The sequence below is a fragment of the Corvus hawaiiensis genome, chromosome 14 (genome assembly GCF_020740725.1).
Source record: "Corvus hawaiiensis isolate bCorHaw1 chromosome 14, bCorHaw1.pri.cur, whole genome shotgun sequence".
NCBI classification, from domain to species: Eukaryota; Metazoa; Chordata; class Aves; order Passeriformes; family Corvidae; genus Corvus; species Corvus hawaiiensis.
Window position 1 is genome coordinate 19036041 of NC_063226.1, and position 25948 is coordinate 19061988.

General features: G+C 51.2%; 1 protein-coding gene across 9 annotated transcripts in view; it reads right to left on the minus strand.

The window, feature by feature from the left end:
- Positions 1–55: 55 nt before the first annotated feature.
- The window catches only part of ZMYM3 (zinc finger MYM-type containing 3), a 32909-nt gene continuing 7016 nt past the window's right edge, over positions 56–25948 (minus strand). For 7 of the 9 annotated variants that reach the window (XM_048318670.1, XM_048318665.1, XM_048318663.1 and 4 more), the window contains 23 exons: positions 21971–22870; positions 21252–21295; positions 20783–20855; positions 19703–19994; positions 19093–19270; positions 18521–18733; positions 17773–17923; positions 17119–17234; positions 13468–13554; positions 12989–13139; positions 12235–12407; positions 11642–11807; positions 7911–7969; positions 7193–7361; positions 6496–6611; positions 6168–6342; positions 5456–5602; positions 4599–4702; positions 4029–4197; positions 3756–3907; positions 3192–3306; positions 1840–2296; positions 56–1427 (listed from right to left, as the gene is read on the minus strand). In XM_048318670.1, the coding sequence (XP_048174627.1) occupies positions 1229–1427; positions 1840–2296; positions 3192–3306; positions 3756–3907; positions 4029–4197; positions 4599–4702; positions 5456–5602; positions 6168–6342; positions 6496–6611; positions 7193–7361; positions 7911–7969; positions 11642–11807; positions 12235–12407; positions 12989–13139; positions 13468–13554; positions 17119–17234; positions 17773–17923; positions 18521–18733; positions 19093–19270; positions 19703–19994; positions 20783–20855; positions 21252–21295; positions 21971–22856 (4392 nt within the window). In that variant the 5' untranslated portion in view covers positions 22857–22870 and the 3' untranslated portion in view covers positions 56–1228. The remainder of the gene's footprint in view (positions 1428–1839; positions 2297–3191; positions 3307–3755; positions 3908–4028; positions 4198–4598; positions 4703–5455; positions 5603–6167; positions 6343–6495; positions 6612–7192; positions 7362–7910; positions 7970–11641; positions 11808–12234; positions 12408–12988; positions 13140–13467; positions 13555–17118; positions 17235–17772; positions 17924–18520; positions 18734–19092; positions 19271–19702; positions 19995–20782; positions 20856–21251; positions 21296–21970; positions 22871–25948) is intronic. The other 2 variants (XM_048318671.1, XM_048318672.1) reach the window with 2 other exon arrangements.

Below are 25948 nucleotides of genomic sequence, written 5' to 3' on the forward strand. Positions count from 1 at the left end.
CTGGCCCTGTTCTACAAAGCTCACCCTGCCCAGGGGGAAAAACCAGGGGCTGCCAAAGTTTTCCACATCTTTATTTGAAATGAATGGTTTCCAGAGACACAGGGTTAGTCCTACCGCCCTGGCATCACTACAACAAGACTGGTGAGCAGCTCACTCTCCACATGGACACAGAGAACAGATGGCCCCAGGCCAGGGCCCAGAACAATATATACAGGCTCAACAGGAGACCCATGTACAGCTCAAGAAAACCAACCAGAACACGAGAAGGGGCAGGAGGCAGCAGGGAGTGGCACAACTGGAGCCAGACTTGCCTGGGGCAGGGCACTGGCAGCCTGTGGCTGTGGGAGGGAGGGGGAGGCCAGGCAGGGCTCTCTGCTTCTGCCAGCAAATGCCTAAGCCCCTAGCTGGAGTAGAGGTTCCCACTGACAGTACCTTGCACAGGGGAGGGTCCTTACACCAGGACAGGGAACAGTGGGGAGAGAGGGGTAGCACTGCCCCAGACCCATCTCCATCAGTTTTCAGCAGACCCAGAAACACTGACCAAAGAGAGGGAGGCATCCTGGCTGCACACAAGGGAGGTGTCCCTTGTGGCAAGGCCAGATCTCTGCCCACAAGTTCTGGCATGAGCTCCATCCCCTCCCTGCAACCAACCCAAATCTCTCCCACCCTGGGACAAGAGCTCTCCCCCTAACCCAACAGCTCTCAGGCTGCTTGTGGCCCACGGCCACTGGTTCAAAAAGACAGTCCTGCCCCACCAGCAGAGCTACTGTTCCTGCCTTGATACCTCCAGCCTTGTGAGGGAATGCTAAAGGAAGAGGGAAGTAAAAGCTTCAGGGGCCGCTGGTCTGATGGTGCACTGGTCCTGTGCAATTCCTGCCCTGGGGCACTGGGAGACAGGGGTAGTGGCAGGGCTGGGGGTAGGGGAGAGACAGTGCTGGGCAAGGGGAGCTGCCCCAGGGACCCTGCCACTCCTGTGCCATGGGAACTGGCCCTGGGGAAGATGGCTCACCCAGCAGCCAAAACTGCAGACAGAGCTGAGTGTGGGGGCCATGTACGTAGGGGATGCCTGAAACGAGCAGGATGGGAGGTCCAAGTCTGGTAATGATGCAGGGACAGCACTGCTGCAGCACCATCCCCTCCTATGCTGCGTAGCCTCTGCCCTGCAATGGGAAGCAGCAAGAGGAGGTGTCCAGGGCTGGAGAGCAGCCAGTCCAGCAGCACCTCGCCCTTAGTCCATGTCATCCTCCATGCTGCTGAGCCGACTGTGCTCCTCGTAGATCTCCCTGACGGCCAGGATGCGGTTCAGCATGCTCTCCAGCATGCTGCGGTCCATGGGAATCACTGAGTACCAGAGCGGGGACTCGGCAATGCACGACCGCTCGGGCTGCAGGTAGAACACATCATTGCGGTTCCGCAGGCTCTCGGGACTGTGGAGAGAGAGGAGGGTGAGACCTGCGTTATCAGCTTCAGGGGCTCAGACAGCCTGGTCTTATGTCAGGTTTAGCAAGGGGCGCTCACAGCTCATCACAGCCTCTCATCATTCAGTAGAATAAGGAGACAAACTGAGCCTGCAGCTCCTTGTTCAAGGCCAAAGCCCCTAAGCACCCAAGCACTGGACTCCTACTGCACATTCCCGTCAGTCTGGAGAAGGGTAAGAAGTGGAAGAGGCCAGAGAGAAGCATTCTCTCAAACAAGATCTAGTCAAGCAGCACAGAGCCTGGGCAAGACTGCATGCTCATGTACAAATGTCTGGAGAGCAGCAGTCACTCCACAGGGTCCCATCAAAACTGAGAAGTGGCCCCAAAATGGCACATGCCTCTTCTCCAGAGAAAGCCTCACCATTTGGAGAGATAAAACTCATAAAACTTGACTGGGCATCGGAGGGGATTCATCCTGTTCTCCCGCTGCTCCAGCATCGGTACCTCCTCCTCACGCTTCCGTTTTCCAGAGCCGCCATCTGCAGAGGGGGAGAGAGCTGGATCATGGCTGGATCTCGATGGGGGACACAGGGGGAGGAACAGAGATGTTCCCCCAGACCCACCTCGGCTTTTCTTCTGCTTGGCAGGAGCGTAGTAGCGGATGCTCACCACCTTTGTCATGCCACGGGCCGTGGTGCACTTGCGGGACTGGCGCACCACGTTGGTGAAGGAGAGCTGCATGTGCTCCTCTGCTGTCTGCAGCCCGAAGAACTTAGTGTTGAAGAACATGAGGGTGTTGAGAAGCACGAAGGGTGAGTAAACACCCAGCTGTTTGCACTCCCAGAGGTGCTCCTCCTCGACACGGGAGAAAACTGTGTCTGCAACACACAGAGGGAGAACCAGGTCACATCAGCAGTGGCCTCATGGCAATCCCTTCAGCCTGCCCAGGAAAGCTCACTGCAAAAGACTGATGCTTCACAGCATCTCTTTTTTCACAAGGTTACTTCTACAGAGCCATCAGCAGAGCTAGAGCTCTGCCCAGCCATGAGCCTCTCCAGATCACAGCCAAACCACAGGCGAGAACCCAAATCAATCCTAACTGCTCGTCTCTGTAACTGGCCAAAAAGTGAACGCCAGGTCAGTGCTCCACCACACTCAGTGAGCAATTAAGGAAAAGCAGCAGGCAGGAGAGATCTGGCCAGCTCCTGCCTAGATACACAGGTCTGGAGTCAAATGGCTTTGACTGGGATAGCCAATCTGCAGAGGTGAGGCTGGATCTGTGAACTAACTACCGACAAGACACAGCAGGCAAGGCAGCCCAGATCACAGCATCATGAAAAGCCTCTGCAGAGCTCTAAGTCCATTCACAAGGCAGCAGCACAGCAACCTTGGCCAAGGCCTAGCACAGCGTGCAGGGCTCATCCATGTGCTGGGAACACAAAGACATCCACCAGTATGCCCCCTGGCTTGGCATCCTCCTTGCCAAAGGGTGGAAACAGCAGTGTGAAGTGTTGTAAAGATTCAAATTGTCCCAGGATACAAAACACACGTGCCCTGCTCCCAGCTACCCTGACTGTGGGCCACAGAAGCTGCTCAAGCGTAAGCCACGCTGGCTCTGCAGTGGGTTTGGGTCAGTATGACCTCAAGACACAGCAGGAATGCGCTGCCTATGCCAAGGCTGAGGCTCAGGGAGCACAATCAGGCCAGAGGATCCAAGGCTACAAGCACAAACTGGATATATGTGGTGACTGAAGGTACTCTGAAGACACATACTGTTTGGTAAGATTGTGGGTTGCCAGCCACTCAGGGACTTGTTCAGCTCCTGCACGAAGGTCAGGTAGTAAAGGTCTGTAAATATATTCACCATACGATTGTTCTCGAGCAGGTACTAGAAAGGACAGAACACACAGTCAAGAGAAACACAGCAGCACCTGGAATGCAAACCCTCCCCAGAGAGCCAGGGCACACATGCAGAGTACCCCTCCTTGCACCACCAGAGCTGCTGGGCAGACACTTCTGAGAGCTGCAAGGAAAACCCTGGGGCATGACAAAGCAGACTTGGTGCTGAAGAAGAACATGAGTTTGGGGAAATCCCCCAGCCCTCCTCAGAGATGTGCAAGAAGGGTGCAAGGCTGGAGAATAGCTGCCACCCTACCCTCTGGGCTTGAGAACAAAGACCAAACAAGGTGGGCGGCTGTCCTGGGCTGAGGCACTGAAGGAGTGCAGACAGCCTCTCTGGGTTCCCAGAAGGCAGAATGAAGGGTACAAGCTCCCCTCATCAGATCTGACCACCAAGTCTGGCTGTAGACAAATTGAGGGCAGCAAGGCCTCCCTCACCTGCTGGATGCCAAGGCAGAGGTAATAGATGCTGTCCGGTTCATAGCGCTCCCCATTGGGCCTGGTTATCTCCTTGACAAACTGGGCCAGGCCGTAGTTGAGCTCAGCTGCTGAGCAGGCCAAGATGTCTTCCTTGATCCTCATGGGCTTGGCTGCAGAGACAAGCACAGCAGCCTCAGACAACAGCCTACAAGGTCAGGAGCACCTCAACACCCCGAGGTCCAGCTTCTGGGAGGTTTCTGCCACTCCACTGCATCCAGACAAGGCACTTACGGCCAAAGCGTAGCTCCTCTGCCTTGCTGGTCTCTCCCCCTGCATACTTGGCCTGTACCCAGGACTTCCAGGCATTCACACCGTACGAGTAGTTGAGGACTGTACAGCTGGGCTGGCTGCTCATCGAGTCCCGGGAACAGCTTTCAGAGAGCACCAGGCGCTTCTGCCCCTGCAGAGAGGTGTTCTGTGAGACTGGCCACCTACCTGGGACAGATGCAGGAGTCCTGGCCACCCCTCACACCTGCTGACTGTCAGCTCCCTACAGAGTGCCATGGCAGCAGAGCACCCTTCTGCTGACAGCCAAGCCAACGAGGCTCATTAGTTACGAGGCTCACAAGCAAGAAAAGAGACCAGGTGTCACATGACTTGTAGCATTCAAAGCTCCTCTGAAGTGACAAGCAAGTATTTTCATTCAAGGAGTGGCCTGAAAGCCAACCATGCCTTGAAGGGAGAGGGCACAACCTCCCCAGCACACAAAAGACTGGCACACTTCACCTCGTACATCCCAGGTGGCAGCTCCCACTCCAAAGCCCAAGAGCTTTAAGCAGGCAGTATCCACAGAGAACTCACCTTCCGGACAGCTCGAGGCAGATCTTGCTCTGTGGACACATCATCTGGTCCCACCAGCCCACAGTCAAAGAGGAAATCCACACTGGGGTTGATGTCTAGAGGGTCTGAAAGGAAACACAGGCAGAAGAGCTCAGCTGAAATTTCTCATCCTGCCCCCTGTGCTGGCCTCATTTTTACAGCAAAATGAAGAGGGAACACTTCACATCCTCTACCACTGCCTGGCACAAACTTTTAGCCACGGCCCAACAAAGGAAATATGGCTCTGGCAGACAATGCTAAGCTTTCTCAGAATAACCAGAAACCCATATTTTCCTCTCTGACAGTTTTTTGTTTATTTTTTAAACCTGAGGAATATTCCTCATTCCCTTGTGCTAGGCCAGCACTGTGGACAGCCTGGCACAGGCACCTCAATTCTGTTGTTTGCTGCTAGCATCCTGCCTCAGCATTGCTGTGCTCCTGCCAGTCCCTGCCTCTCCTTCCACCTTCTGTTAATGGACACTCAGCAATTCTACCATTTCTCAGGATGCCATGCCTTGTCCAGGTTTCTCGCCTTGCTGGATCCTGTGGAATCATCATTCATAAACACACCACTGCTGCTGCCCTGCTCTTTGTGCTGTTAAAATCAGCTTCTCATTCCCTCTTCTCTGGGTCTTACGCTCGCAAAAGGTAAGTTTAGTCTAGACAAACACACACTCCTTCAGAAGTGGTGGTCTCCCCACCCCTGCTGCAAGCAGTCACTGCAGGGCTCTCACACCTGGTCAGTCAGAGGGCATGGGGAGGTAAGTGCACACAGCTGAGGGCAGTGGGAGGACCCTCAGCACAAGCAGCCCTGCATGCCTGCTTCACCCAGCTCTTACTCTTAGGGAAGTCAGCCTCCAGGTCCTGGCCCGGCTCATCCAGGACATTTGCCATCTTGACAGCCATAGCCAACACATCGTCCCGTGCTGGTCCAAACAGATCACAGTCCTCCAGGAGACCCTCTGCACTCTGGTTACTCACCAGATCTGCAATGAAAAAGTTCATCATAAACCCAGCCTTCTGGAAAGTCTTACGTCTGTTTTCCCTGTAACAGATGAAAAATGAAGTTGGGGTCCCTGCATGCAGCAAAGCCCCGTGCTCAGAGCAGCCTCACGACACCCGGGCTGTCCAGCTTTCCCTGGACAGCAAGACATTGCAAGGTTGTTGTCTCCCCAGCTACAACCCCCATCACTGTGATTTGTAGGAATGCAGTAAAAGTAAAGTAAAAAGACCTGCAAGACCAGGGCTGCTAGTTTTGTGAATCAGAAGCTGCTTTAGGGAAGTATCTGAACAGCCACCTGAATAAACTAAGAGAGCTGCACATGTGCCACAAAACTGGCACTCCAAAAAGGGACAGTGGCAGATGCTGCTCCTTGCTGCAGCTCTTCCTTTCTGATACCTCCTCAGCAGAAGTTGAGGGCTTGCTCTTCCCTGCTTCCTTTTCAAAGGCTTTGGAACAGCCACAATCCTGGCAGGTGTTTTAGCTCCAAGAGCTGGCAAACCTCCCTTGATCCCAACCGTTGGACCAGACCAAGCCATGGAAGAACCTACCACACAGGTCCGAGGAGGCCTTGTCCAGTTCCTCAGCCTCTGCAATCATCTCAGCCATGGCCAGGATGTCAGCCTCTAGGGGATTGGAGGGGATCTTCACCTTCAGCTCCTCAATGGTCTCCACAATCTTCTCTGTGCTCTCCAGTGTGGTGGGCAGGAACATTGGCACAGGCACCTGTGGACAGCAGCACACCATGCAGAAAACTGACAGTCAGTAGATTGACATAAAAGCAGAGGCAGGAGAAGAGCATGAACAGAGAAGCAGGGAGGGTGCAGCAAAGCAGGATCAAGATAGTAGGAGAACACGAGCGGTGGAGCCGTTGCTTACCGGGACAGGCATGGAGAAAGGCACAGGTACTTTCTGGCAGTACATATGCATAGGCACAGGCACGAAGATCGGGACGGGGATTGGCAACACAACCAGCTGGGGCTTCCAGTCAGCCTCTGACAAGAGCAAAAATACATCAGTGACCTTAATCCCAGAAGTTCCTCCACCCGGCCCTGCTGCATGCTGCCATGCCCCCAGCCATTCAGCACCACAGCCCTTCCAGACTCAAGGGTAGAGCTGGAATAGCAGAAAGTCAAGCCCAGCAACAAGAGAGGCTTGCCTTAGCCAGAAGTACAAATCCTACTCTTACACAGCCCTGCTAAGAGGTCTAGTCACCTTGCATATGCTGCAGACCACACACACATGCCCAACAGGAACTAGAGTGGAACCTGTTTAGCAGACAGCCCTCACACAAGCTAATGATCTCCAGAGGAACAGGAGTTGTACCACAAGAGGTGGGATCATGCTACAGAGGTCTCTACATCTCTCCTTTTGCTGCTGATGGAAACAGGCTCCCTACCCCCAGCCCTGCCATGTGTGCCCTACAACTGCACAGAGACTCCTCAGAACAGTGCCAAACACCCAGCCACTCCGTGCAGCATTTCAGGCTGGATTCGCAGGTAGTCTGGAGCAGGGACGTGCCACTTGCCTTTCCAAAATGCCCCTGCAATCCTACAGTTAAGTCTTGTTTTCCTACCTGTCTGACATCCTTTGGATTTCATTTCAAACTTGCAGGAGACACCCCGGTTCTGCATCAGTGGTTTACACATGGCAGCTTTGTTTTTCCGAGGGGTGGCTGGAACCAGAGGTGGGGCGGGAGGCGGCACAGCTGGAGATGTTTGGGCTGAGGAGGCCTTTGCTGACAGCTGGGGAAACGCAGAAAGCAGGAGGTTGGTGTCCACCTAAGGCAACACAATCTCTTCCCTACTACAGGTACAGATGGAATGACTCCCAAAGCACTTCCTGGAGCCTGGAAGTCCCCAGCAGATAGGCACTCCCATGGTCAGGCTGTGATGAAGGACTGCCAAGCCGTGCCTGGCAGGCATCAAGCCTGTGTGCTGCCTCTGCTGTGTCAGGAGTCTGGCAATGGTGGCTCCTGTCCCATGGGATAGAGGGGAACAGTGGGACAGCAACTATACCGAGGCACAGGAAAGCACTGTGCAAAGAAGAGCCAGTGCCACAGTGTCAGGCTATTCTGGAGTTCGTCATTGATTCCTGAGGAACAGTTATTCTTCCCCCTTGCAGAAGATATGTTGATGCTGCCTTCCTAGGAGTTCTTTTCATCTCCCACTACCCAGACATCTCAAAATGCACTGGTTGTAGAAGAATGAAATCTCCCTGAGCAATGGCAGAACTGTCCTCTCCTTGGGGACAGCCCCTTTGTCTTGCAAACTCCTGCCTCCAATGGGTCTTACCATGTTAGTTTCTGCCTTCTGTGGGGAAGGGACAGCTGGTTTTGGCTCTGAAGTCTGACCTGTAAGAGAAAGCAACAACTCTTAAGTTCAAGAGCTCCTGGGCCAACATGTCCCACTGCTGGGACTGGAGGTGCAAGCAGCCAGAGAGCAGGGACAGGCTCCCCAGAAACTGCTCCTGGCCACTCCAGGAACAGTTAATGTTTCCACAATCTCTAGCCCTAACACCTCAGAAGACACTACAACTCCAAAAGCAAATTGTTCCCATGTCATTTTGTGCTCCCTTGCAGTCCACCCCTTCCCCATCACAGCAGGTCAGGAGAAATCCCAGCCCCTTGTAGAGAGAGGAATCCAGGGCTCTAATCCCAGCTCTGCCTACTGGCTTGCTGTACCGAGCCATGGCCCCTCCCTGTGCCTCCATATCCCTGCAACAAATATCTTGGCAAAGTGCTTCGAGATCCCTAGGAAGAAGGTGACAGAGCTAGTAGCAGCGTTATGAGATATCCCAGAAGGCAGAGAGACAGCTTTGCCCTAGCCCTAGGGATGCAGTCCATTCCCCTAAGGAAAGAGAGGATCACCTGCAGGTAAGAGGCGCATGTGGCAGACACTGGTCCCAGGTGGTGACAGTATCACCCTGCCTTGGATGGTAATTCCAGCTCATGTGCTCTGCAGAAAACCTGCACCCATCTCAAAGGCTGGTAAGCTAACAGAGCACCTTCATATCAGTCTCCAGTGAGCCCTGGTTACCCACGTGGCTGGCAAAAAGAATTGCCTTCTACCCGTGGGCCATGCATGAAGGAGAGCCCTGCAAGGACAGCAGCAGGTCCCAGCACCCAAAGGCAGTGGCGGGTCCATTCACAACTCCTGTACACAGACAGGTCCTTCAGGAAAGACACAGATGCCTAAAGGTCCAACACAGGGACATTCACACTGTGAAGACTTCCTCTGACCCAAGGAAATGCAGGATAATTCTTGCACAATTTGAGGCCCAACAGGCTCCATTTGCTGACCACCACAGGGGTGCAACAGACAAATTCCAGTCAGAGGAAGATCCCTAGTCTGCAGCTGAGCATTCAGCCATAGCATCTGCAATAGTCTCAGGGGCCAAGAACTCACCCTGACAGCCCAAAGTGGATGGGAAGCAGATCCAGGTAGGAAACACCAATGGCTTGAATGAGAAAAGACAAGCTATGGCATACAAGCAGAATTTCTGCTGCGGAAGTATCTAAAGCAAACATGATTGCCCCACTGGCCAATGATTTGGGACGAAAGAAAACAAGATTCTCCTGCCATGTGCTATGTGTCCAAGCTTCCAGAAAAGCTGCAGCTTGTTCTTTACTCTCATCCCAACACCAACAAGGAGCTGTCAAGGCATTGCCTGCCACAACTGTGACTTCTACCCTCTACAGCTGGACAGCCCAGTGCAGAGCCAGCTCCTCTTGGAAGTCTTTGGGCACAGTTTTAAAGCAGAAGCTCCTCAATCCCACACTACACAAACTGTTCCCAGCAAAGGAACATCTGCTTACATGATCAGCTACAAGAACTCTCAGGATCATCAGACTGGTAGCAGCCACTGGATCACAGGAATTAATGGTTTTAGGCAATCACTGTTTTCAAGAGAATAAGCAAGAATAAGCAGCTCTGTCCAAGATGGGCCTGAAATCCAGGTAGTCCCTTGTGAGCTGCCAACACAGCTGTCAGGTCCACAGGACACCAGATAGAAGCTGCTCCTCCCAAAATTCCCTGCACAGCACAGTGGGCTGGAAAGCTCTCTGTTTAAGTGGATCCTGGCTCCAGCATCCTTCCTTTGCAAACTCGGCAGTATGCCACAATCCTGGGGCAAGGATGTCCACAGCTATCCCACATCTGCCAGGGGCCTGGTGTGCCAGAGCATACAGAGGACCCAGTGCCACCAGCACAGCAACTGCTGGGGTAGCCTGGAACTCATGCTCAGATGAGCACTGACGACTGATGAAGGGCTTTTCCTTGGCTCCCTTTAGTCCTTACAGGTTGCACAGAGATGCAGCTGTGGCACCAAGGGTGATGCCCCACATACCAAGCAGCACAGTTCTGGGGGACTTCCAGGGATGTGGCAGAGGAGGCCTGAAGCTCTCGTGGTTGGTGGTGGTGGAGAATGTACTTCTCAGTCTTGTGGTCCAGGGCTCCAAGGCGACAACGGCTAAACTGTGTGAAACATGCTTCCCCCTGCAGGCAGAGCTTGCCCACTGTGCCTGTGTCCCAAAAGCAGCGTTACTCGTCTCTCACAAGTGACATGCCTCGACAAGCAGAGGACAAATGGAACAGCATGGCTAGGGCTGCGGAATCACTTGGTGAGCTACAGGAACCAGCACATCACACACCTCTTCCTCCGTGGGCAGCAGAACACTGTGAACCATCAAGCAGAATTCCCATGGGCACCCTGGAGCCAGCAAAAACCAGAAGTTCCTTATCCAGGTCACTCCAGTGTACTGCCACTTGAACTGCACCTCACACAGCCTGTTGTGGAGTGTGGCTCTTGGAAGGCAGGTTGGGCTTCCCCTAGCTGGGGGAACCTGCTGCTTCTGGCAGAGCAGCTCTGCTTTGCAACCTAAGCAGCAACGACATCCAGGGCTTCCCCTGTCCTATGATCAGCACACTACAGTAAGGAACTCAAGAGTCTGGAGATGGAGGATGAGGTCTCTCATGCGAAGGTCCTTGTCCAGGTTTCCCCTCCTTGGCACACTCTAGTCAGGGTTTTCCACCTCATGAAATCCCAGGGAGGGCAGCAAAGCCCTGAACCTGCAATGTAGGTATGTCTTGAAGCTTGATGCACTGAAGCAAGTCCCACCGTAAGCTGCAGGCACTTTAACTACATCCCCCAGGTCACCCAGGAGATCGTGGCCTACGAAAGACCAAGCAGAATGAGACTGCAGATGTCCGAGGGCCAAGCGGTGTCTTGTCACTGTCACTACGAGCACCTTCCATCCTGAGGGATCCCAAAGCACTTTGCAATCTTCCATAAGGAATTGGCTCAAGTTAATGATAGGAAATGGGGCAACAGGCAGCGAAAATCTCCTCTCCAGCTGGAACTCCATGGATGCAGAATGGGGTTATCTGGGACACAGGGTTGGCAACTCCCCAAAGCTGCAGTGAACTTTGGGTAAGTGGTAGGACTCCAATCTAACATCACAAGACACAGTGCCTCCAGCAGCTCAGTGCTCCCTCAAGACCGTTCTAGGTTCAGCTCTGGCTGAAGGAGAGCCCACCTACAGCATCACCAGCACCACTTCCTGCAGCACCCTTCTTTGTCCTTGAATGTTTCCCATCCAAGCACTGACCTGGCCCAATCCAGATTAGTTTATGAGATCTGAGAAGGTCACAGCTCGGAGGTGGTGTGGGGCTGCAGGTGGATTGTCATGCCAAACCACGCTGTCCCCTAACCCTGTAAATCGAGCTCTCCGCTGGCAACTTGAGGATGTTAAATCCCTGAGTATCCTCGCTAAGAGTGTGAGCTACAGGCAGCACGCTGGCACCGGCTCCTCCAGTCTGGGCCCTGTGTGTCATAGAACCATAGATGTTAGAGATGGAGAAGCCCATTAGGTCCCACTCCGTCCTTTCCCCCCCAAGGGCCAGTGCAGGATTGTTCCCTAGCGTCTCCTCCAGTCCCGGGCAGGCAGCTTCCACCCCCTGCTGTTGAGTCTTCCCTGTGTCTCTCAGACTGAGCTATGCAGGTCCCCTCCCTCCTTCCTACTCACTGTTCAGCAGGCTCTCGGGCCCCTTCTGCGTGTCCAGGTTGGGCTGGTTCTGTTGATTGTAAAATCGCAGCAGACACTGCTGGTTGCAGAAGTGTTTGATTTGCCCCCGCCAGTGGATGGTTTCCAGCAGCTTCCCCTGACGCTTGCAGGCATGGCACCGAGCTGCCTAAAGCCCGCATCAGCAGGAGAGAAACAACGAGTAACTAACCACACCCCCTCCGAGTGCAACACAACTCTCCAGTGAAAGGTGCACATCGCAAGGTGCTGTGAGCTTCCCCACAGCAGTGCCCTGCCAGTGCCAACCAGGGACTCCAGCGGTGCGAACTTCTCACAGCAGCACTGGCCGCGGATCCAGCACTGTGAGCTTCCTCAGTGCAGTGCTCTGTCTGGCAGGATTAGCTGGGGACTCCAGCTACGTGAGCTTCCCCGTAGCAGTGTCCCGTCATTGCCAGGCAGGACTCCAGCAGTGCCAGGTTCTCCGCAGCAGTGCCAGCCAGACTCCAGCAGTGCGAACTTCCTCAGTGCAATGCCCACTTATCTGGGTGCTGTGCCCACCACAGCACTTAGCACAAGCTGCCAGTGCCAATACTGACCTTGAAGTACCAGAGCAAGTATTTGCTTTTGCAGTCTTCACTACAGAAGTCCCAGGTGCTGCCCTCCAGCTGCTCGGTGACCGCCCGCTGGCAGGTCTGAGAACAGTAGGTGCAGGTGATGCAGCACAGGCCCAGGTTCTTGGTGAAATCCTGTTTGTAAAGAAGCACACACCCTGCGGAGAAACAATAGGAGTGAAACCTTCCCAGGATGAACTGGGGGCCTCCCTGACCCAAACATGACCAGAATCCAGGTCTGCGGAGACAACAGAGCACACGCAACACACTGTAGGGAACAATCCAGCACTGGCCCCTGGGGCTGGGATAAGATGGGACCTCACGGGGACTTGCCATCTCTCACCTCCATGCTTCTAGGAAGAGTCTGACTCCAACCTCCTGTGTGCAGGAACCCAGCAGGCAGGGCAAGGCCAGGTCAGGCCAGCCCAGACGCAAGAGCGTAGAAGTGCATGATGACAGGAGGAGCGGAGCTGCCACCTGCTGTCTCCCCAGCCCCCAGAGAGAGAAAAGCTGTGAGAAGGCCCTCCCCAAGGACACAATGAACGGTAAAGATCTTGCCCTAGGGCCTGGCTGGACAGCAAGCCATCCCCACAACAGTCCTCCCTTCACTGCATGGCAAGGCTCTTGCCCCAGGGCCTGGTTAAGACAATCTCCCCTCTGTTCCTCTCCATGCTCTCTTCTCCTCCCCCAGCATGGGCTGGCATGGGGGCTCTGCCTCTCCCATGCCTTCCCCAAGTACCTTCACTGCAGAAGTTCTTCTCCACTCCGGAGAAACGGATCTTCTCATGCAGCAGCTTCTCCTGTTTGCAGTGTTCACACTGAGACACCACCCCACGCAGCCGCTTGAAGTCCTCACAGCAGTCCTTGCAGCAGAACTGATACACCTTGTCCTGCCAAACAGACCACAGCCAGGTCAGCCAGGCCAGCAGGAAGTTCCCACACTTCTCAGGGAAGCAGAAGAAAGACTACAGGGCTGAGTCAAGTCCCCAGCTCTCCTGGCACAAGATTTGGCAGGAGTGGTCTCCTCCTGCCCTTCTGACATCCTGCTGAACATCAGGAGTGCAGCACTCAGCAGAGTCTCCAGGCACATCTCTGCAGCTAAGGCATTCAGAGGACTGGCACAGGAGGAGCTCTGCTCAGAGCAGGGAGAAGAAGTACCCCAGAGGTTCTCAGCAGTGTTGGCCTTCACCTCAACATCCCCCCAGGAGAAGTCCTCACCTGCCAGTCTAGGATCTCCGGCTTCCCGCTGAAAAGATTGTGACAGTAATGGCAGTTGAGGTGGATCCCACCTTCCGGGCTGGTGCGCTGCAGGAGACAGAGACAGCTCATGGGGGGAGAGAAGTCGGAGGGCAGCAGGCACCTGCCTCACACTGCCACCACTGCCACCTCCTCCATGGCCTGCAGCCTGCCTGGCCCCCTCGGACCTGCTGCCACTGTGGGGGCTCAGTCAGTCCATCACATCATGGCTCAAGATACTGGAGAGCTGATTCTTGAGAGCAGTTTCACTTTGCTTCCAGTGTGCTGGGTCCAGCTCTTCTCAGGAAGGCCAGCTTTCAAGCTGCCACGCCGCTGCATTTGAAAACTTAAGAGATGGGGGCTCTGCTACATCTTCTGAGGATTTCTCTAAAAGTTCTTGAAGCACAGTTGCCTGGTTTCTATTTTCAAGATAACACAATTTAAGAATTCAAGGAGCCTCTCATCCCATTTTCTGCTAGATTAATCTGCTAGATTAAGCAGCATTTGGTGCGCTGTCCACAATGCATTGAGTATTTGGTGTCTTATTCACAAGGATATATTTATTAATAGAGTCATTCCTGGTTTTCTTTCTGATAACCTCAGATACAACACTCTGCAAGTACCTCAGTACAAGCATTTTTCAAGCCCAATTTTAATTTCTGGTTTTTTTGTCAGAATACTTCCAATTTTTCTTCAACATTGAAAATGAAGTGGACATTGGAGAACATCCTTCCTATCTGTGCATCATTCTAGGTAGCTCTTTTCCTCCCTGGCCCTCAAACATTAAGTCTGTGTTCGCTTGCTTCAACTTGCAATAAATTATTCCTTCCCCATGTGGCTGTAAACTCAGATGCTCATACTGAATAGTTTATCTGCTGTAATTCCACGGCCTTTTCAAAATCCTTACTTTTCCAGGATTTGCATCCCCACACTACTTGAGTAAGGCTGACACAGGATCTTGCACTGAAACTGTGTTTAAGCAAACATTAAGAGGAACCAGCCTTGTCAATCAATCCAATTGCTTTGTTTTCTGTGACTGCCCTGAATGCAGCATGGGCTAATACTTCACCAGTTTTTGTTTCATCTGCTAAATTTCATCATGCTTACTTTGACTTTATTGCCAAATGATCGATGAAGATGTTGAAGTCCTTGGGCTTAATATTGATTCCCACTGATGTCAAGCCATCTTGAAACATTCTCTTCAGTGTTTTTTCTTTGACAAGTGTGTTCTGAGATCTGCCAGCAAGACAGTTCCTAAGCCAGGTGATGCATGGGCTTACTCATATGTTTGCAATGCTGATTTTATATGGCAATAATTCAAGTTAGGTGAATTAATGAAGTCCCCATGGGAAAAGGGGAAACAGTGCAACTATTTCTAAAATGGGTAGAAAGGAGGACCCTGGAAATCACTGAACTCTGCTGTGCCTAGGAAGATCATGGAACAGATCCTTCTAGAAGCTGTGCTGAGGCACATGGAGGACAGGAGGTGCCCACACAGCCAGCACAGTTGCACCAGGGCAAGTCCTGCCTGACCAACTTAGTTGTCTTCCTCAAAGGAGTGACCACATCAGTGGAGAAGTAAAAAGCTACGGGTGTCATCTCTCTGGACTTCTGTAAAGCCTTTGGCACAGTTCCCCACAACATCCTTCTCTCTCCTTCATCCTTCTGGAGAAACACTCCAGCTGCTGGCTGGACCGTTTGGTGGATGAGGAATTTGGTTAGATGGTTGCATCCAGAAGGTAGTGGCCAAAGGTTCAATGTCCAGATGGAGATCAGTGACAAGTGGTGACCCTCAGGGGCCTGTCCTGGGACCAGGATTGTTTAACATCTTCATCAAGGACACAGCGGATCAAGAGCACCCTCAACAAGTTTTCAGATGACACCAAGCTGAGTTGTGCAGCTGAAATGCCTGAGGGACAGAGTGACATCCAGAGGGACCTGGACAAGCTTGAGCAGTGGCCCATGGGAATCCCACAAGGTTCAACAAGGCCAAGTACAAGCTGCTGCACCCAGGGCAGGGCAACCCCAGTATCAATCCAGGATGGGGGATGAACAGCTGGAGAGCAGCCCTGCAGAGAAGGACTTGGGGGTGCTGGTGGAGGAGAGGCTGGACATGAGCTGGCAACATGAGCTCACAGCCCAGAAAGTCAAGTGTATCCTGGGCTATCCAAAAAGCAGCGTGACCCAGCAGGTCAAGGGAGGGGATTCTGCCTCTCTGCTCCACTCTGGTGAGACCCCACCTGCAGTGCTGCCTCCAGCTCTGGGGTCCCCAGCACAGGAAGGACATGGACCTGTTGGAGTGAGTCCAGAGGAGGACCACAAAAATGACCAGAGTGTTGGAACAGTTCTCCTATCAAGAAAGGCTGAGAGTTGGGTTTATTCAGCTTGGAGAACAGAAGGCTCTGGGGAGACCTTATTGTGGCCTTTCAATACTTAAAGGGAGCTTATAAGCAAGATGGGGACACACATTTTAGCAGTCTTCTGCAACAGGACAAGGGGTAATAGTTTTCATTAAAAAGAGAGCATATTTAGATTAGCTATAAAGAAGTCTTTTTCAATGAGGATGATGAAACACTGGCACAGGTTGCCCAGAGAGGTGGTAGGTGCCCTAACCCTGGAAATATCAAGGTCAGATTGGACAGGGCTCTGAGCAACCTGATCTAGTTGAAGATGTCCCTGCTCACTGCAAGGGAGGTTGGACCAGATGACATCTAAAGGTCCCTTTCAACCCTAACTGTTCTGTGATTCTAGTCTTATGAAATCTACAACTCTAAAAGCTCTATAGCTACACTACCCACACTATTTGTGACCTCAGTGAAGGATTACATCAAGGATTCATAAAAAAACCCAAACAAACAAACAAAAAGAAACCCACCAAAAAACCCCAACCAACCAAATGACCCCCACCCACTCACCCCCCCCCCCCCAAAAACCAAATCCCAAAACAAAATGCTGCAACTGCCAGTAACTAACTCTTACCTCTAGATTCTCTATGTTTTCTCAGTTGCCCAAGACACGTCCTGGCCTAAGTTCTCATGTCTTCCTGGCTGCTACTTTGTTCTTTGACAACTGTACAAAACTAATATTCTTGAAGTTGCCTATGAATACCACAGACATCTCACATACACTGAAACTTAACATCAGAAGATTAAAAATCACCGGTCAAGCCTTTGAGGATTATTAAACAAGAGGTATCCAGGCCTGTTACTTGTACATTTTTAGACAACACATCCTGGAAGACTTATGTTTCTCGGTGACACCTGGCTGAGAGGGCAGCTCTGCCCCTTTCCACCCAGCTATCAGGTGTGCACTGTGCTTTGCTGGCTTACTTGTGCTTTTGCTTGTGCTCTCATAAGGCCACTCTATCTCAAACCACTCATGCAGCACAGCTCTGCACTGCCCTCCTGCTGGGCATAACCTGATAGACAGGAGTGAATTATAGCCCGCCTTATCCCAATGGAGGATGGGGGAGATAGGGCCAAGACAGATTTGAGCAATTACAGTCACTGCAACTCCTGAAGAGACTTTCTTAGGAACCCTCCCTGAGGAGCTCCAGGAAGGTGGAGCCTCTGCTAAGTGTGAAAAGAGGCATGAGCTCCACGGCCCAGCCCATCGTGAAGAATATTTCAGTACCTGGAATTTGGTCCAGCAGCTGGGGCTGCAGAACTGGTAGACAACCCGGTCTGTCTTGTTGTAATAGCAGGGCTCAGATAAACTCTTTCTGCAGAAGCTGCAGGGTCTAGGGGGACCTGATGAAACAGACAGGAATTGGTGAGGGCAGCAGCACAGGAGGTGGGACTGGATTCTGAGGATGGCATGCAAGCTACTCACTCATCCTCAGTCTGTCAAGTTATTATCAAAAAGCAAAGGACAAGAACACCAGGAAACTAAGAGCACCAGATTCTGCTAGGACAGAAATGTTAAACAGATGGAGAGCAGAGTGGTTCAAGGAAGTGACCCTGGCTCTACAGGAATTTGGACAAAATAAGCTGCAATACTTGTCCCATTCCTGGACACCCCAGTACTCCATGTAATGGAAAGGGCAATGCCAGCACAGTCCAGCACTACAACTGCTCCCTGCATTCTCAAGAACAGCAATGTACACTACCCTCTGTATTAAGATGTCTACATGCTGCAAGGCTTCCTCCCTCTGCACTTCCACTTGTCTCACTGGACTCTTCCCCAGGCTTTTACCTTCTTTTCAGTCCCATCCACAAGCAATAAACAATACCAAGGAAGGAATTAAGAGTGGAGAGGTGATGATTCCCTCTACACAGGTGCTCTTACCAACTAAGCCTGACTGCTTCACTTTGTGGGAGGTAGTACAGCAAATGGAGCAGAACAGGCCCATCTTGCCACTGCGATCCACGTTGGGCAGCATGTCAAAGTTCTTGCACAGCGTCTTGCACCACATGCAGGGGTAGACCCGAGTGTTCTTCTGCAAACACAGAGCACAACAGAGCTTCCAGGAGGCCATCACAGCTGGCAAGGTTCAACTATCACATCCCACACCACTGCTGTATCCACCACAGGACTGCTCTCCTGCAGTGACCACCTTGTGCCAGGGACAGGCTCACAGTCTGCAGATTTAGTCGGTGGTAGCAAAAAAAGCTGCCTTTGGCACTTCAACTTCTCATTTCAAGGCTAGCCTGGCAGGAATACAGAGTTTGGCAATCCCTTCCAAGACAGTTAAGTGAAGACTGCTCAGGTGACAGAGGAACATATCCAGCCCAGCTTTGGGGAGACATCCAAAAGCCAGTCCACGCTAAGTGCATATACCAGTGTCACTCTACCATCAGCTCACTGACTTTCTGACCCATGCCTGGGTCCATGGTGGGCCCCATGCAGATTTAATCAATTCTGTTTGCCTGCTTCAAAGTTTCCCCACAGCAATCTTTTAACTGCTTTGTTGCAATAGACCAAAGGGATTCAAGTCACCTGCTATTTAATAAAATGCCCTGTGCCACACCAAACAAAGCTGCTGCATGCCCACAGAGACCACCCCCAGCCAACCCAGGCAGCAGCCTCCACACACCTTCTTGTAACTGTTGAGACATGCAGAGTTGCAAAAGCGTTTTTGCTGGCCTTCATGGAAGAGGTACTCCAGGGGCAAGCCCTTGTTGTAGATATAAAGTCCACAGCTGTCACAGCAGTTCGTTTTCAGCCCCTTGGTGGCCCGGAACTTGGTGAAGCAGGCGTCACTGCAGATGCGGTGAACCATGTTCCCATTGCTGACCTCGTGCTGGATCTGCAGAGACATCACTGCTGTCATTCCCCAAACCACCACGGGCCTCCTTCCAGTGCAGCTGTATCACTACAAGCACAGCCCTTGGGATAACAGGCACTAAAACTCTGGGAAGTGCCATACTGGAAGCTGGTGTGGACTCAGGGTGGCCTCCCTCACCAAAAGTCAGCGGAGTAACCGGGAGAGCAGAGTGGCAGGAAGCAGTGAGCCTCAGGGCAAGGAGAAGCTTGGGAGTGAGCCCAAGCCAGCTCAGGGGCTGAGGCCTCACATCACAGGAAAATGCCCTGGTCTTGACCAAGACTAAGTGCTGCGGGTCCTAAGCACTTCATCCAGGGCATGGGAAGAACAAGGGATTTGTTTACCTCGCCAGGTTTGTGGCAAACACTGCAGCGGCTGGTGTCTGAGGGATCTGCAGACTGAGGTGCTGGTCTGTGCTGCTGGGCCTCGTAGAGGGAAAGGCAGACAGAGGTGCAGAACTCATGGAAAGAGCCACCTGAACCAATCTGGGCAACCACAGAGTCCTTGGTGTTCCAGATCTCCCTGGGGATCAGGAGGGGATGGGTTAGTGCAGGGACATATGAGTCCTGCCACAGAGAGACAGGATGGCTCACTGCAATGCACAGGACTTTCTGGTGTCCCAAAAAGCTGGTAAGAACTGTCTCACAGCAGCTTCTGTCCTGGCCCAGAGGAGTGGTGTCTGAAGACAGAGCATGCAGGATGTTGTTTTGAGGGGAGGCTGGAATATGGGGCACTAAGTCCGGGGACAGGCAGGGAATAGCATGAATGTGAAGGGAGTGTAGGGAGCATGGGATAGGTAGTGTGTGAAAGAAGACATGGGGCAGCAGCTGGCAGTGGGCAGGAGTGATGTGGGTGAGCAAGGGCCATAGGAAGGGGACTGGCAGGGAGTGCTGTGGAGCAGGTGAGTGGGGTCACAAGCATGGGAGCACAGAGGAAAGGGGAATGAACACACACTTTTTGCAGAAGGTGCATATCTTCTTGCCGGGTGGTTTTTTTGAGAAGGTGGTGAGACAGGAGCTGGAGCAGAAGAGCTGAGGAAGCCCTTTTCGCTGGTAGGCAGTCTGGCCCTTCTGCAGCGGGGTCCGGCAGTTGGCACACGTCATCTTGGTGAAGGTGGAGCGGGCGGCTCGCTGCGCCATCTGAGTGCGCAGGGACATCCGAGTGGAGCGCCGGGTACGGAAAGGAACGAAATCCTCGTCGTTGGGATCATCCACCATTGCATCAGAGTCCTCGTCAGAGACCGGAACTGCAAAGCAGCAGAGGAAGATCAAAACCCCCTCATTAGGAAGTGAGAAACTCTGCCATGAGACACACGCTGGGATTTTCTGAGTCACCTTTCTAGAGTCCCTCTATGTACTTTGTTCTTGTCTGGGTGGAATGATAAAGGGACCCTTAAAAGAAATTCTGTTGTAACAGGAGATGAATCAAGAGGTCTTTAAACAAACCAGACTTAAATACAATTCCTCTCTAGGAAGTCATGATATGCCAAGGTTGAGCAGAAGCCCAGAGTGTGAACTTCTATCCTATAAGAACTGTTAGACCTAAAAGGGAACAAGCTGATCACCACATTCTAGAACAGGCAGGCAATAAAGGAGCAACACACAAATACTAGAGAATGGCAGGGAATATCTCAAAAGAACAGAGACTTTGTGTACTTCTCCAGGAAAATCCCCAAGATGCAACCTTCCTTCAGACAGCCAGCTGTCATAGAGAGAAAGGAAGAAAGCTCCTGGGTGAGGAGATGGAAGATGGATTTCCTGGGAACACCCCCAAGTCTCATCCTGCTACTTAGTGCTTGGTGCCCACACACCACTGTAAAAATACAACACTCCCTGCTTTGACCTAAGTGCCCTGAGAAAGCAAGGAACGTACCCCAGGATTTGTGGGCTCAAAGGACTTGTCCTGTGTAGAAGGGAAGTCTGCACAAAGGTTCCAGAGTTCCCACTGTACTCACACCATGAACCACCTGCCCACAATGGAGCTGGGCCATTCTCTCTGGCTGAAAACAGGCATTGGCCAACCCCAGTTACTCACTGCTCTCAGAGGAGTTCACAGTTTCAGGCCTGGCAGTTTCTGATCTTCTAGGTCGTTCGCTTCTTTTCTGCTCCTAGAAGACATTCAGAAAATAGTTAGGCTAACTATCAGCTAGGACAACCATGCATAAATATCCCAGATTATGGTGAAGTTCCAACTTCTGGGATTTGGCTTCCCAATACCTAGGCTGAAAACAGATAAAACTCCATGGATACCTGATCAGAGTTAGCAAGACAGAGGAGACGAGGAAGTAGACTTATGAGAACGACATTTCAGCTGGGGATAGCAAGGACACACTGCAGCCACATTACAGCATAGTGGCAGTGCACAGGGATCATTCTGTCACAAGAGTCATGCAAACTCCTTTCCAGAGGGGTGACAAGGCAGCCAGTGTCCCTCACAGAGTCTGACAACAGCCAGCCACACTCTATGCTCCTGTACCATACATATTTGACTGCATTATCCTCACCTTCTCAGCTGGCAGCTCGCTTCCCTTCCCAGACAGGCTTTCTCCTGGAACAGAAGCACAGAAGAAGCTTGCATCTAGCATCTTGCTTTTCTCCAAGAGAGTAGCACAGGTGTTCTCCGAACGCAGTCACCCTTTGGGTCAGTCAGCACATGAAGCCTCAGCCTGCTCTGGCTACCAAGTACAGTTCTGGTGGTGGAAGGCTCCTAAACCCACCACCTGTAGTTGCAGATCCAAACACGCGGCTTGGGAGGAGCCTGTAAGGGGGAGACCTCCCCGCATAGGGGAGGCAGGCTGGGTGGGCAGTTACCTCCAACTGCTTCTGACCAAGACTAAGCACCCCCTGGGGATGGCCAGTCTGGGCAGAGGCACTTCACCTCTTGGAAACACCTGCTGGTGACCTTCAGTTCCAGCAAAGACTCCAGAGATGAAGAGTGTGAGCTAAGCTGATGTGCAGCCACAGCTTTATTGGGGAAGCTCCTTGCTTCCACAAGCACCAAAAATCAGTTAAAACCATGAAAGCCAGAGCTGGAGCTTGTGCACACCAGAACATTAGCCCCTTTACACAAGAGGCTTTACCCAAATCTAGACCATCAGAAGAGCTGGCTATTTCCACAGCAGAGGATGAGCTGGAGGGTAAAGCAGACTCCAGCTTCAACAGTGTGTAGCTGGATGACCTCCTGAGCAAAAGGAAGCCAAGTTCTGCTGAGCAAACAACTTACCTGTTGGTGGTAAGGCTTCCTGTGCTTTGAGTACACTGTTTTCTTTAAGTGAGTCCTTCCCATTAGCATCCCCTTCCTCAGCCCGGTTTTCCTCCACAGGCTCAGGGGGCAAAGCTGCAGTTCTGTTGTCTGGGCTCAGTTCCACCTCTGCATCCCCTGCCAGCCCTTCCCTCTGCACAGGTGAGCTTTTCCTTGGTGCCTTCAACTTCATCTTTTTTGTTTGTTTAAGACTGAGTTGGGGTGGGGGGGGCATTGTGGGACTCGAGGACTGTGCTGTGGTTTCTTCTGTGGCTGAGGCACTGCTGAGGTTCCCGGAGTCAGAGACGGGTTGTTGGGGTGATTCAGGGGCATTGTCACCAGACAGTGCAGGAATAGCAGCAGCACCATCTTCCTTTACATCCCCAGAACAATTTTTTGGTGCATCCTCCCCTTCTTTCCCTGTTTCTGGACCAAGGGCTTCTCTAGACAGGGCAGAGGAGTCTGCCGGTCCACGTTCCATGCCCTGGGAAGGTTGTGCCTTACACAGCCCATCCAGAGCCTCTGGTTTACCTAGTTCCACCAAGTCAGAAGTTTTACCCAAGTCATCTAAGACATCAGGTTTCTCCAGCATATCCAATACAACAGGTTTATCTAGAACATGGTCATTTGATTTATTTAGATCAGACAGGCTGTCTGCTTTCATTACAAGGTCCAAGTCCTCGTCTGTAGTCATTTGCTTGGATTGATCCCAGCCAGGGGGCTGAAGAACTGAAGCTTCCTGGGTAGAAGCTGTTTGGGAGCCCAGGAGATCTTCACCAAACTCCATGTCAGCAGGGAGATCACCAATGAGTGGTTTGTCAGGCAAGGACAGGGGGTCCAAAGATCCTGAAAATTCGCTGGAATCCATTTAGAAGATGGGAACTGGAAATGAGAGAGAGACTTGCAAGTTAATGAAAAGCAGTCTAACACAGAACATGAACTGCCCACTCTTCTGAGCACTGCTGGAGTAAAACAAGGCCCAGGAATGCTGCCAGGCCATAACCAGGATACCAGACACCAGCAGGTCAATGACCTCTCCTTGTGAGGGTACAAAAGTCAGCAGCAGTATACAGTAGTTTGGTACAACAGACCTTTGGGAACTCTACAGCCCTCACACACCTCACCACAGCACAGCGAAGAGACTGGCTTATGCTAAATAACACAGTGGGGTATGAGAAATGACTTGAGCACCAGTTCAGGAGGCTCCTCACTGATGTTCTGCAGTAATACCCCCACCCCTGCCTTCTTCCCTATCCAAATAATCTGGTCTGTCCTTTCTCCTGATCTGCTCTTACGGAGCTAACACATCTTTAATTTTTAAAATACCTTTTTTCTCTTGAACACAAAGGTAGAAATAACTCCTTTCAAGCCCCGAAGTCTGAGTCTTAACAAGACACAGGATGACAAGATGCATTAATCTTGTAAGAAGACAGATATAAACAATGTTGTAGTGTAACTACAGCTACTGCATAGCCCCATAACTACGTGGGCTAATATTCAGACATGGAACAAACAAAAGCTTAAGTTAGAACTAGGAGGAGTTCTGGAGAGTGGCAAGAAGAAAGGTGGTAAAGCTCTGACGTTAAAAGCAGTCATAAGAAGAACAAGTAGCAAGGTAGACACAAGCATGCAGTGCAGAGTCAGGAAAAAAGACCAGTGTGACTTTGCAGGGCACAAACAGTACACTTGAATAGGAAGGTGTGATGCAGACAGCCAACCTCAGAGGTAAAGTTACAGCCCAGCTCCTCATGGTCGACATTATCATAAGACAGAAAGGTCAAGACTTTGTGATGAGGCAAGTAATATGGTCTAAAACTGAATTAAATCCGCACAAGGAGATAATGGCTGACAAACCCAAAGAGGGAAAGGGAGCAGGACCTGGAGTCTGCAAGTGGTAAGGCAGTGTAAGACTTGAAGTAACATCATGTCCCCAAACAGGCTCTAAGCAGACACTACAAAAAAGGCACTAGAATCAAATGGTGTGGCAACAACCTATCCCTCCCCATCAGAGTAATTCAGATTCTAAATTTAGCACTGTTTTAATCTCTGAATGAGAAGACTCAGTACTCTTGTCTATTTGGGCTTACAGTGGGCATAACTCATATACATCAGTGAAGGAGGAAGCCTGAAATAGTTTCACTGATGATGGCTGTTTAATTCTTTTTTTATATCCTTCCCTCTGAAAGGACAACCAAGTTCTCACTCACAAATGGTTTGCTCAGAAGTAAACAGAACATACTTGGACAGAGAATGTACCCAACTTCTGAAACTTATTCAAGCGGGAATTTAAGGAAATCATACCCAACAACTGGATTTCAAAGCCACTGCCTCCTTATTTTATCGAAATACACAGTAATGTTTTCTGTTTCCTGGTGGCAGATAAAGCACTGTTCCCACAATCACAAACAGAAACTGAAGCAAATGTAATCTTTAGAAATGCTCAGCAAGCTCCACCCCTCAGGACTTTGGTGTTTCTGTTCACTTTAGTTACAAGATGAGACAAAACTTTAGAATAAGCCAATTCCAGAGCAATACAGGATCTAATACATGCTTTAGTGTGGCTGACAGAAATAAGAACAAAGTGAAATAGAAACAAAGACATCTGAAAGAAAGGTCCTAAGGATTTGAAGCAGATGAGAACCCTCCCAAGATGATAAACACAGGTTTTTTTCCTGCTGCTCAGAATATGAACAATGTCTCCTGCTCAAAGATATCCCCCACCCAGATTCACAGACAGACAGCAGACCCTACAATAATAAGCAAAAAAACCTCAAGGCATCCAGATAAAGAAGGAAATTTATTTATAGGTTTATTTAACAGAGGTAGCATGCCCCTCAGAATCACCTCAGACACTTTGCACCACGTCTGCCATGAACCTCTAAGGTGATACTCCTAAAGTATTTGCCACTTTCAGCTGGCCTAGTCTTTGCTTGGTAGAAATAGACCCTGGAAATATTGGAGCATAAGAAATCCATTTGGGCATTCCCTCTCAGAGGATAATGCAAGCAACAATCTATGAACTTGTTGTGCAACTCATGTGCTCTACAAGTGGACCAAAGGCATCTGGTTTAACAGTGTACACCTTAACACTGCTTTCAAACTTTGGGCATCATAATGCAAGACAAAACTCTGACTTAATGGCAACGTCCTTGACCAACAGAAAAGTCCTAGAGAGAACAAGTATTCTGCAGATTAAGGCAACTCCAAACTACTGGGATGTGGCTGGGACAGGCCTTTCTGCAGAGGCAAGGCTGCAGTAAGAGCACTTGCTCGCACGCTCTGACTGGAAACACAGCGCTCAGCCCCTGTGCTCGAGGGTCCTGTCCCCTCTCATCAGCTCTGTCTGAATCCTCCCAGCAGAAAAGCTCACACGTTCTGCTGAAGGAACCAAAACCTCTTCTTAGGATGTGCAAAGCTAAGGACTGCTGCAAAAGGACCATGTACTCAAATATCCTGTTCCTATTCACACCAAGAATGGATACCTGGTGAAAGAGTGTAAGAAACACAACTAACAGGATGTTCCTCTTCAGCACATCCTCCAATCAAGGACTCAGCTGCTGAAGAACCACTTGGCTTGAGCTGCACTGACAATGTCCCTGCTAAGAGTCTGTACTGGGCAAATCCTCTGTGAATCTGCCTAATCCCACTTTGAACCAGTTTATACTTTGGACCTCCTAAAATTCCAGTGGTTTTAAGTTCTGTGGCTTAACATTTAGTTTTCAAAAGTATTTTTCTTTTGTTTATTTTCAACCACTGCAGCAGAGCTCCAAGGTGATACAGGGCAGATGAATGCCAACTCTTGATGTATTTAGAAGAATGCGGAAAAGCTGATGGAGTTAAGAGTTGAGGCTGGACCCAAGGTGATCCTGACAAACAGTCTGAGTGGGAAAGCACGGAATGTCCCTGACAATGAATTCTTTATAGTGGCTTTCAACTACCAGCTGATAAGGATGAGGAAGG